The 12,550-nt window shown below is 38.1% G+C and overlaps 2 protein-coding genes across 2 annotated transcripts; one reads left to right on the top strand and one right to left on the bottom strand.

Moving 5' to 3' along the window:
• The first annotated feature begins 279 nt into the window (after window positions 1-279).
• LOC107193361 lies at window positions 280-1,178 on the top strand. The gene is made up of 2 exons (XM_015582773.1): window positions 280-359; window positions 793-1,178. The coding sequence occupies exons 1-2, from the start codon at window positions 293-295 to the stop codon at window positions 1,173-1,175; spliced, it is 450 nt and encodes a 149-aa protein (XP_015438259.1). The 5' UTR covers window positions 280-292; the 3' UTR covers window positions 1,176-1,178.
• Window positions 1,179-2,145: 967 nt separating this feature from the next.
• Window positions 2,146-7,664, bottom strand: LOC107193360 (cholinesterase-like). Its single transcript, XM_015582772.1, has 10 exons — window positions 7,379-7,664; window positions 6,616-6,747; window positions 6,359-6,518; window positions 5,659-5,844; window positions 5,364-5,572; window positions 4,679-4,817; window positions 4,285-4,358; window positions 3,508-3,652; window positions 3,189-3,321; window positions 2,146-2,508 (listed from the first exon to the last, which is right to left on the bottom strand). Exons 1-10 carry the CDS (start codon window positions 7,577-7,579, stop codon window positions 2,292-2,294), a joined length of 1,596 nt encoding a protein of 531 aa, XP_015438258.1. The 5' UTR covers window positions 7,580-7,664; the 3' UTR covers window positions 2,146-2,291.
• Between the last annotated feature and the right edge of the window lie 4,886 nt (window positions 7,665-12,550).

The raw sequence follows: 12,550 nt of genomic DNA, 5'->3' as shown, positions 1-12,550 counted from the left end.
ATATGTACCACGTGGGACAGGTGGCAGGTCATGATCGTACTGTTTAATTTTCCATAATGATTCATCCTCGTGGCGAAACTAGTCTCCACAATCGCGTGAAAATGTGTAACGAATTACAGAAAATGTACCAAGCAACATATATCATCGAACAAATACGATGAACAATGATTTGAAATATTGCCATCGTGGATGACAAACATAAGAAACTCGTGTCACCGTCCACTACGGCGTATATAACCGTGTGGAAATCGATCAAGCACAATTTTAGTTTTGTGCGCTGATCTTGAACAAAATGAAGTTCCTGATCATCGTGGCTGTCGGTGCCTTTGTCGTTTTGCAGGCTGAATGCAGAGTTGCAAGTAAGTCTAATACAATAACTTCCAATTTATCCAATATGGACCCGTGTTCGAAAAGAATTCTACGAGTGACACAAGACGATACTAACATAAGAGTGGAGAGTTAGCTCGATGAATTGTACTGTCGAGAATAAAAAGCTTCAACTCTTTCAGAGGGAGCTATCTGAGAATTGATTTTGATATATGCACCAGGGGACTGCTATGAATATGTATCAGAAATAATAGAAATACTAACATCAAAGGAATTCTGGAATAATAGAAATTCCCAAGAATAATAATGTTCAGATCGCCATAACTTTCGAGAGTAGATGTCAGGTTTGTGTCTATTTGACAGTGAATTCCAGTGAAGATGTAAATCCATTATATAACTGATTTGAAGATGTAAATCTATTATATAATTATTGTATAACTGAAGTTGATGCGGGCGTTGATCTAGGCGTCCAAACACAAGTCGGCAAACGTTCCATTGATGCTGATTTCGAACTCGACGTGGGACCCATTGGTGCTGGTATCGAATTCGGCTTGGGATTCGGTAACCTTGCTGATGGGGTCTTGGGCACAGTCTTAAATACGGAAATCGGAAAACGTTCCATTGATGTCGGAACAGACCTGGGTGTCGATGCCGTTGTTGACGAAATCATTGATGCAGAAGTGCAAACGGCAGTAGAATCAAACGTGGGACTTGATGGACTTTTGAAAAAACGTTCCGTTCTTGGAGATGGTCTTTTGAAAATTGGACAAGGCCATAAGAACCTACTGAATGGTGTACGCGGACCCCTGAAACATCTCGGCAAGAAATGGAAGATAGGCGGGAGGTAGAAGGTACGATTTTTCATAGATCTCGTATTTAATATTAGAACTGCCAAACCAATCAAAATGAAGGATTACAGATTTACTGTGTTACCATCACTGATATTAGAATGGTGCTTTTGACGGGATTTATGTTGAGTTTTAATTTACCACAGATTTTATTTTTTGTTGTATTACGCTAGAGTGTCTTTTTATAAATGAAATCAATGTTATTAAATCGAAACGCAACATGTCTGTTAATTTCGACGATTTTGTTGTTATTAAAGATTGCAGTGTATTATTGTAATTGTTTTCGATAATATTGTTGTGCTTGCTTATATTTTGTTTGTTTGCAGAATACATCTGACGCAGAGGACGGTCACGGTTGATTTCCAAACTAGGAAGGAGATTGTAGGTCGCTTTAGAAGAAAATACAGTATGTAATAACAATATTCAATCTGCAAATAAATGTAATAATCGTGTATTAACGACAGACGTTGTTCTTCTGGATCCTTGATAGCTTGAACATTATTTTCAGAACTATAGACTGTTACTGATCAATGGAACACAACTGACAAAACATGTATAATAGTTCTTATAATATGGTAATAACATTGTTATATAATAATATTATTTAATAGCAAACTCCACTATACAATATCCACTTTTAATTCAAGTTATCCAATTTACCCATAGTTTCTTAAAGCATTCAAGGTTTAGGCCATAGAAGGACGATTCAAATTGCTCATTACGATGCTTCAATTAATAGATCGTGTATAATAATTACAACATAACTTAAATTAATTAACAAAAAAAAAAGATGAATGGCAAAAATTATAGAATATAAGCGATAGTATTTCCTGTACTAAGTACTATAGCAATTGCTGTTGGATTATGAAAAATTTCAGAACCAAGCACTTTTGCATATTCAACACCGTAAAGTTCTTATAGTTAGTTGCAATTTTAGTAGAGGGGACAGAAATAAGTGACTGTACTGTTGTACATTATTATTGCTCGTATTATTATTAGTGGATCCAACAACAGATTTGTATCATTATTACATATTCAGAGAAATTCAGATATGTATACTTCGATCTTCCCATATCTAGCCGGGTCTGTAGCGTTAATTCTACAAGAGATTCAATTCTAGATGAGGTCGGTGTATGGCGTTGCATAGGAAACCTGTTTGCAGCCGCTGGTAATTGGTAGAATCGAGTACAGAACGGACTCAGAAGAAATAACGTGCGACAGCATGGCACGGTCAATCATTTTGCAAGTCGAGTTAATTTCGAGCTGTCGTCCCGCCCTTCCAGACGGTTCCCAAGCAACCTCGACTGGGTTATTGAATGGAGGCGTAGGATCTCTATATACAGAGGAAAACGTACAAAATCAACTCCCAATCTATACAAAATATTTATCCGCCTAGAGGTCTTCTTCTGACCCAACGACATTTTCATCTTCTCAACACCTACTATGATCCCCCAATTCTATCTAGATAAATTCGATACTTATTTTCTGAAAATACTTCTTTAAACTGGAAGAACACGCAGAAATTTGTGAGTACATAATATATGTGTTTACGTTTCCGCAGGTTCATATTTAGTGTATACAGACTCCTCTCGATTGTCGTCCCGAAATCAGGTCCGCGCCAGGACAATAATCTTATAGGGAGAAATGTTTCAGACTCTCATAAATTCGCTTTGTTTTCTGAAGGCTGAGCCTCGGGAATAAAAGCGGAGGAGCAACAAAATATGCTCTTTTCAGGTTCCACCCCCTCCCCAGTGGTGGGGATGACGCCTGGACAATAATCGTGTAGAACAAGCCAGACGATAATCGAGAGAAGTCTGTATGTCATAATTCCTTCGAAGGCAAAATAGAAGACAAAATCATAAAATACGCTCACGTTGTATGTTTCATGCATTGATTAATTTCTGAAAATAGGTACGGCATTTTGTCTGATCATCAATGATGTACATTAACGTATCAGTTTGCAGGTATTCCTATATTTTTATCTGGCATTAGAATGATAACGTGGTGACGTACCCGTATTTCGCGAAGTTTGCCCACAATGTGACCATCTTTCGTCGCATAACGTTGAAAGCATCATCTGGATTAGGCGCGCTACCCAGAATATCAGTGTTGAATAATAGAGCAAGGTCATCACCATGGCCGGTCTCTGAAGTAGAAAACAACGTCGACTTCACGAAATTGAACCAAACTTATTTCTCAGTAAACGTACGAAAAGATGGATACTCAATGTCTTCTTATTGATTTATACATTAAAAATCTTTCCCCATATTCGATTATTCTATGAATTACGCTTTATATTGTACAAGAGAATAATAAAAGTTCTAGAGATTACCTTGCGGTGGAAGTCTGTCCAAATCCTTTTTCGGGAAATCCGCGTACGACAGTAAGTAAAAGTAAACGGGATGTTCATCGCTGTATTTCGCGAAAAATTTTTGAGTGAAATCAACACCACTGCTCATAGTTAGGTTCGATACAGTCTACAATCAGAGTAAGAAACGTCATATGCAGTAAATTTAAGTTATTACAGTGATTCCTCGATGAATGCGACACGAACAATAGTGTTATTCCTACCATTGGGGGCGGAACCCCCTCTGGAACCAATCGAAACAGAGTAAACAGTAGCTAAGCAGAGACACTCATCGAGACATTACTGTAGTTAGCATTGATCTCACTATCTATCGTTTATTGCTAGCCCAGCTTAGATTTATTGTACCGTTTCGTGAATACTCATTCATTTCTAGTACAATAAACGATCGTTATGAGATCTTGAGATCGTAGAACGATCGCGAGTTCAATCGAGATTTTTTCTCTCCTGTACTATGTTTTACTATATTAAATCTTTCTTGTGTGTATAGTTGACAGTAAGGATATAGCGAGGTAAATTCATCGACTCCATAATTGTAAATTCCTTGTGAGAGTGAATAACTCTAGATAGAATTCTTGCAACCAAGGTCACTTTCACCAGGGGGAGAAATTGATTTAGAAGAGAATACTTTCGATTAGGCTTAACGTACTAAACCTGTATTCATATCTCTGCTGAGTTAACTATTTCACTATATCGTCACGGTGAACTATACTTGATTTTTAATGAATGCATAACGATAGTTACTCCAACAGTTTCCCCAAGGATACGTTTGACCATATCGTTATTCAGCGCTGAGTTAGTCACTTCGTTATTGATGGCTACAACATACAACGGTATACGATATCACTATCTCAAAGAAAAAACGTTTCCATAACAAGTTATGGTTAAAATCTTCAAATATCTAATAACTAGACTGCCGATGCTTATGCATTTATAACGTCCTCTAGTTAGAAAAATATAATAAAATAAAGATTTTAATGAATTCTAATGTGATAGTATTGAAACCTCTAATACACGAAACAAAATTCTGTCAAATTTTACAACATTTTTAAACATCCATAATGAGTAATGTCAAAATATACTACGTCTGAAAATTTCTGTAGCCATTGGAAATTTATCGATTTATTCGTACACTCACAGTCTGAGAACGAAATCAGTTCATCGTAAGTGAAGCCCAACATCTTGTCGCACTTCTTGAACTTGCCCGTCATGAACAGTGTTATGGGGCATTCGGTGAGGAAAACGCCGTCTATGGTGGGACTAAACGGCAACGACACCTGCGGTTTTACCAGAAATATCATAAACAGTTCTCATCCGTTAAAACTCTTACCGTACGTTGAGGTAACTTCGACTCAGTCAGGGATGTAACTTTGTCCCAAAGTCAGAAAATGATCATTCTCGACTTTGCAGTACTGTCGCAGATACAGTGGACTCTAACTATATGGCCACTAAATATATTATCACGCGAGGAATTTCCCCTTAACACGTACTTTCGAGCACACAAATTCGCTCCCCACCACGTTGCGTACGCCGGCGCACCAGCACGACCCATTTTTTGCGCAGGCACTGAGGCCGAGGCTATGACGATAAAACTTATCATGGAGGGGGCTCTGAACTCATTGCCATTTACTCCCCGACAGCCCCGACCATGGCAATATAATTAGAGTCCACTGTATATGCACATGAAATACCATTTCACGTAAAAAAAATCACCTTGATTTAACAATTTGCAAAGCTGTAAAATCAAAAAACGATTATTTCCTGACTTAGGACAAAGTTACCCCAACTTACGGTACCATTAATGAGCAGAATGGATCACGCACCGATGACGGGATCAGGCTAATCTTTTCTGTCCCCCTAACGAGATCTTCAGCGTTCGCTCGAAGGTAAGATTGCAACAGTTGATCGGTGTTGGAATTATCGAAATTAAGAATAGAGGCTAACCGACGAGCGTTCCGAACAGAATTGGATGGATTGCGGTACATGAATACCAGTGGTGTTCCGCTTTGACTGATGGATCGAGTGAACAAGTCTGTGTCAGGAGGGAGAACATGGATATCATCAGAATTTACCATATTGCAATGGGAGTAATTAATTATAAACATGGACTTTAAATACCGCTTGATAACTCGGACAGGTGGTGAAGGACCACGGACGAGGATCCAGCACTCTGCCCGAATATCGTCACGTTGGCTGGATCACCACCGAAAGCAGCAATGTTGTCCTTTACCCATTTCAGGGCCAGATTCTGATCCAGCAGACCTGCGTTCCCCATTGCGTTCGGGTGGTTCAGGTGCAAAAATCCTGAAATGTTCAATTGCGAGCAATCCAATTCTCGCGAAACGAAGATTCAGTGATCAAGAACACGAGACCTAATAATCGAAGAATGAAATGTTCTACACTGAACCAATAAAACGTATGGAATCCCCATTTATGGAAACTTATGTGTGTTCACGTTTGGTGTATAATTTCTATTTATTATTCTATTACTTTAATTTCGTACTATTATTCGATGTATTGTAATAAAGTCAACCGAACCATAAATGGCAGCTCCTCTCGCAGGGTAGGCCTAGCTAAGTTCTCCAAACAAAAGTTCTTAGCACGTATGCAAAATGGATTAGAAGACCTTTGAATTAGACGATTTTGACCTCTGCTTTAGAAGAACTTTGAAGAATATATAATAGATTCTTTATTATTAGTATTACTTTTCGACTTCTACGATACTCTTCGTTAACCTTTAGATCCAAAACTCTGCTTCTGGATCCTCTAAGTGGACCACTTCGCTATACTCTTACCTTTGACCCTATGAAATCCCTACCTAAAGCACCAAGACGATAGTTCAAGGTGACAACGACGACATTTTGCTCCATAAAGAAGTCAGGTCCGTATGTCGACGCGTCCCCGGATCCATGGATAAAGGAACCACCGTAAATCCACACCATGGTAGCTAACTTAGGCATCGAATCGTCGAACTTTGTCTATCCGAAATAAATCAAAAGTCTTGTTAGAAGTTATATCGGATACAGAATTTACAATTTACGTGATTTAACTGATGAACAATCCGATGATCCTTACCACGGGAGTGTGTACATTCAGGTAGAGACAATCTTCGTTTCCTACGTACGAATCGCCACTTAATTGTGGACAAACGCTGCGCTCTTTGCGAGCGTCCAGTACATTCGTCCATGGATCAATTGGGACGGGCGGCTGTCACATTGATATTAATAATAAGTAATTCTAAGGATTATTGCTACGGAGCTTTTTGGGTGCAATAATTCCTGTCGTCTTGGTGAAACTATCCGAACGTTTTGTTAGCATTGCAGATAGCTTCATCAATGAATTATTGCTAAATGTGTCTGCCCAAAAATAAAACTTTTTATTCTTTATATAAAAAGATTAAAAAATCTATATACAATTTTTTTTATTATAAAGAATAGCACTATTTAATCGAAAAGGGACAAAAAAAATGTCTTTGTAGAGAAATAGTCATTTCCAAGCAATGTCAGTTACTGTCTTAATTAATTGAATCTGAAGCCAAATTTTGGCATTGTTAAAGTACTTCGAACAGTATTCAGCCAATTTTTCTGTCAAGACAACCATAATAATGTATTATTCGTAACTAAATGAGGATCCCGATGTAGATGTTTCGAAGCATATGCTCAAGATCTTGTTCCATGTAAAATTGAACTTCTGACTGTTAGACGTTCCATTCTAGAATCTTTCTATAGTTTGGCCTACAGTTAACTATATTTCCAGTTTATAAATTTATCTGCTAAATCCGATCCAACAGTTTCAAAATACTTATGAACCTTTTGATTATTTTACTACTTGGGTTTACCTTGAACCTGAGGTCTCCAATCGGTGGCTGAGCGTATGGAACTCCCCTGAACGAAAAATACTTGACATTATGCCATGGTGTTTTCCATACAGACCCCTGAACCGGCCCCGATTTCGTCTGAACGATAGGGGACTCATCTTCCCCTCGACACTGGCCACCTGTTGCCAACAGAATAGAAATGGCGAACAGTAAACCCGCCATTTTGATCGCACACTCGATTATATTAAATTTTCAACTTTCCCACTTGACGAACAGCACCAGTGCCGTTGAATTATCGGTTCTAATGTCGAACTGGTGCGGAAGCAATTTCTTATATACAGATCTATGGACTTAAACGATTCATCTGTTTCAATAGCAGTCATTAATCGAAAAATGGTTGTTTTATGTATGAATAACGTGTAATCGTGCATGATATAATTGATTCTTTTATCTTTAGCAGTTGATAATTAGCATTGCAAGATACAGACGTGAATATGATACTTTATTTTAGAGTACACTACCGCTCATAAGTATTAAGACATCTGGCCTGTACGAAGAAAATATGTTTGGAAAAAGTTATATATTTCAGGCCACTTTTACTAGGTCTCAGTAGCACAAGCGTTGTTCATTGAGCTGTATTATCTCTTAAATAATATTTCTTTCGGACTTCCAGTGATTTGGTAATTGTCTGGTAATATTTACTGCACATTCGACGAGTGTTTTAATACTTATGAACAGGAGTGTAGTTCTGCTTCGGGTATGATTCCGCTCCAAAGATCGAACTAAAGAACACGTGCATTCGTCTGCAAACGAAACACAATAGGCATAATCATTGAAAATAGTCGTATTTGTTTTCCCATCTTACAACGTAACCGCTGTTATCGATCACGAATTGAAAAAGGAAGAATTGCTAAACAGGTTGATGATAATAATATATATGTCTGCAAGTGGGTGTGATTAATACGTAATACAATGTTTTCTTAATAAAATGGTCAAGACTATTTTAGTTCATCACGACGATCCATTGCTCTTGACCTGATACACGTATCCCATACGACCTAGAAATCCCGATAGATACACTTCACGATGGTAAATTCCGTGAATGTTATCTCTACCAACAAACGAACCTATCTAAGACATAGGAAACAGAAGACACACGGTGAAATATAAATCAATAGAGGTTGGACCGTTAAGTTATGATAAATTGGGGGTTAAATCAATTTACAACTGCATTTTGTGAATCAGAAGTATATGCAATGGAAGACATAGTTACGATCCTGCTGGAACATAATTGGGATCATAATTTTACGTTTCTAATTGTTACAAGTATTGTATTTGTTCCATCCGCCATAGTAATACGAACAGTATCAACATAAATAAAAAATTTAGATTGTACTGTGACGCCACTGCAATTTTGACTATTTCCCTTCAAATAAACACGATGCAATTGCCATTAGCAAAAAAATGAAGAGATCCGAAATCTGCCTTCATTCAGTCGCAAAATTATATATCCTGACCATAACAACATAAACAAATCCGATTTAAATTTGAAACGCTTACATAATGGCACCACAATGCTTCATGTTTCGTCGAACGAAGATATTGCACGCGATCATTAGCAGAAAAGGAAGAGATCAGAAACATACGGAAACTCAATTCTGTCTTTATTTAGTTTACTATGTTATATCACCCGACCATAACAATATGAACAATTCCGATTCGAATTGGTAACGATTACATAATGGCGTCATAGAGCTTTATCTTCCGTCGAATGAAGCTAACGACGCCATTAGACAAAAAGAACAAAAACCAAAGACTCGATTAAATCTCTAAGCAGCTACTGATACTTCTTCTCCTGATCCCGGAAGTCTTAACGAGTTCGATTCAATCTAGAAACGATTCCATGTTAGCGTCATAGTACGTCATTTTCTGTCGAAATTGCGAATGACGACGACGTTACTAGAACAGAAGGAACAGATAACAATCACGACGTCCATAAATTATCTGGCTCCGTAATGGTGATGCTCCTCTTCACAGAACCACCTTTTCGAAATTCGTACAATATATGCATATATATATGTATATATATATGCGTACAACGAGTGGCGACACGATGGATTAAGATCTGTGACACACGTCCTCGTCGATTCAACGAAACGGGAAACGCTACACAGAAGCAACGAAACTGCCTTCGCAATGCTCCAATTGCTCGATCTCCCGTGATCGAAAGTGAAATCTGTTCCGAGTGTATACCTCGTTACTCTTGCACAGTGTTTTATTAATTCTAAGTGCAACTTCGACGCTGGTCGTGCTAACGTTCGCCGATCGATCGATTTCTTGGTGGGAACATATCGGTGTCTTGCACGCACGAAGAAGAGGACTGATGAGTTTTCATCCCTAATTAGTGATCGTTCCACGTTGGAACTGTGGTATACTGACGTGAGAATTCATCGAGGGAAGTTTATTTAAGGCACCATCAAGACTGATCCTCGAGTTGGACGAAATCGTATTTTACGAGATTATTGGTAAGCTCGAAATCTTTATTGTTTGTTGAGAAGCCACGAAACGCGGTTAAGCTCCGTGAAATTGTATTTTGGCACCCCTCGAGTGTTATGCTGTCACGGTGTCGAGAAAAATCATGGCAGAATGGATGTTATTGAAGAAGATATGTTTAGGGAAATTCTACAGTGGGATTTTTTTATTTTTTTTATTTTTAATTGTACTTTTTATTTTAAGGCTCGCTGTTGTTATTGTTCAGTAGAAATAGTTAAGTAGAATGAATGTAATCTATTTCTGGTGAATTAATCGTGTATCTCTTTGAGATGATTGTTAATCGAATGAGAACTGAGAAACACTGAGAAGTGAATTACAATAGACAAATGAATATTTGCACTTGCGAAATATTCACGACACGACGAAATAATGCATACGACAGGTTTGAGATAATTCCAAAATTTTCAAGGTGCTCAGTGAACCGATCAGAGAATATTCAGTTAGTGTGAGTCTATAAGTTAATATTTTTAAAATAAACAGTAACTTTTCGTTTTGTTGTTAGATCATAAGTATGGCAACAATAATAGTAAACGAGTAGTTTATAAATACATTGTACATATTCACATGGAATACAATTAAAAGTGCTAACAATCTTGCTTCGTACTTTCAATGCGAGTGCTGAAATTCAAGGACTTCTCAACGTCATAATATTCGAGGTTATTGAACATACTATTACATCAATTATAGTGATAGTGGCAGTGGCACATACAGTGATAGTGGCACAACTTAAAAAATATACGTTTCAGAGGAGAGGCTTTTTAAAAGTTACGTTTATACAGGTAAAAATAAAAGTCCACCCGCGGAGGATTAATCCTAGTGCTCCTATGGCCGGGTCACCGGTGAGTCGCCAAATTGTTTATAATAGATCGACTAACTAAAATTGCGCAATATGTCTAGGGGTCATGATCGACCCGGCCACAAGTTTCGACAGTTCATACTTCGAGGTCGTTGAAAGTGACCTTGAAATTTAAACGAATACTTAAATTTAAATGAATAATTAAAATTTAAATGATTCTTCTAGAACCGGTCATAAGACTATTAAATTTCTATTGTGTTCTAATCTTTCTGAACTAGTCCACAAAAATCGATATTTCCATAAACATCCGCAATTTAGTCATAAATCAATGAACATTTGCATACATTAATGTTATCAGCGTTCCGCGAGCTCGACTGTATGATACATTTCGATGGACAAACCAGAGCAAACATCCTGACAATAGATAAAGATAAACTAATTTTCTCCCGTATAATCACCGTGTTAATTATGCACTGTGTTCCCGAAATCGTGGTACAATCAGCCTGACGTGATTCAGCATGCAAAAATAAGTCGAAAAAGAAGAATAATATTTTATCATTTAAAGCTCCATTTTCGAGAAAATTTGAATTTACAAAATTCATGTGACTCCCGTGTACTTCTGGCAATAAGTAGAATCAGCCTGCAGTGAACAGACGCGTTAGCCAACTCCTATTCCACCGCCCGTGTATCGAACTTTTCAAGTTTGATTTCCTCGAAAGTAAAGCATCATTCGAAAACATTTTATTTTGCAGTGGGTTACTTTGAGGGGGTTCGAAATAATTTTCGACGACAGAATTAATAAGTTACGTTTCATTCTACCAATCCTGATACTTTTTCGATCCCAACAGTACTTTCCCACTTCCGACAAGTGCTCGATCTGGTTCCGCAGTCAGGCCGAACGTCGCGTTGAACATCGTAGCGCATCAAAATATCACCTTCCACGGGAGCAATTTAGTTACGAAACAGTTACGGCAACAACCTTCGTGTTGTCTATTGACACTGTTACATCAGCACGATTAACCGATCGGTGGATCGCCACGGTACCGATCCCATAGACGCGGCAACGCAAACATCGGTTCGTTTATTCGGCTGCCCCGGCATCCCCGATTAGTGACACGTGACCGAGTACCCAATGGAAAATGCAATCGGTGGCCAACGGGTACGTTCACTCCGGTTTACGTTCGATTCGTTAGTACGCGATAGAAACGACTCGCGTTATCACTCCTCGCGCGCGCGACGTTGATCCGTTCTCGATCTTCCTCTCCTCCCCTGGTCTGCTCGCAGCCATCGACACGTAGTATATTATCAACCTCCGTGTGACGATCCCACGGCATCGTGGAGCACTGTTTCGCCACCATGACAGGTTTTTTTCTTTCATTTTTTTTTTTGTTCTGTTTTACGAACGATCGACATTGAAAATATCGTCGCCGGAACGATACCGATCGATTAACCCTGTAGGGGGTAAAAATGATAGGATACTTATCGAGGTACTTTTCAAGAGATTTATGAACTTTTATTACAAATGTAACAGTAAGGACCTTATGATATTTCCAAGAAAAATATTTTGTTTGGAATTTTGTGAATAAAAAATAGCGAACACAATAGCTGCACGACCGGTATGTGTTTACCATTTGTCATTCTGTGGTGGAATTTAGCATATTATAAGAACCTTTTGGTACATTTTTAATAAAGTTCACAGAATTCTTTAAAATCACCTCCAGTATTATCCTATCATTTGTGGCCTATTATCGTGGCGTTAACTTTTAACGGTTAGGCACTCCTTACGGGGGAAAAAATTATCGTTTGCAATTAGTTAACTTAAAGATTGTCCCAATACGTGAACC

The sequence above is a fragment of the Dufourea novaeangliae genome, unplaced genomic scaffold (genome assembly GCF_001272555.1).
Source record: "Dufourea novaeangliae isolate 0120121106 unplaced genomic scaffold, ASM127255v1 scaffold7, whole genome shotgun sequence".
Classification (NCBI taxonomy): domain Eukaryota; kingdom Metazoa; phylum Arthropoda; class Insecta; order Hymenoptera; family Halictidae; genus Dufourea; species Dufourea novaeangliae.
This window is presented reverse-complemented; position numbering and strand designations above follow the sequence as displayed.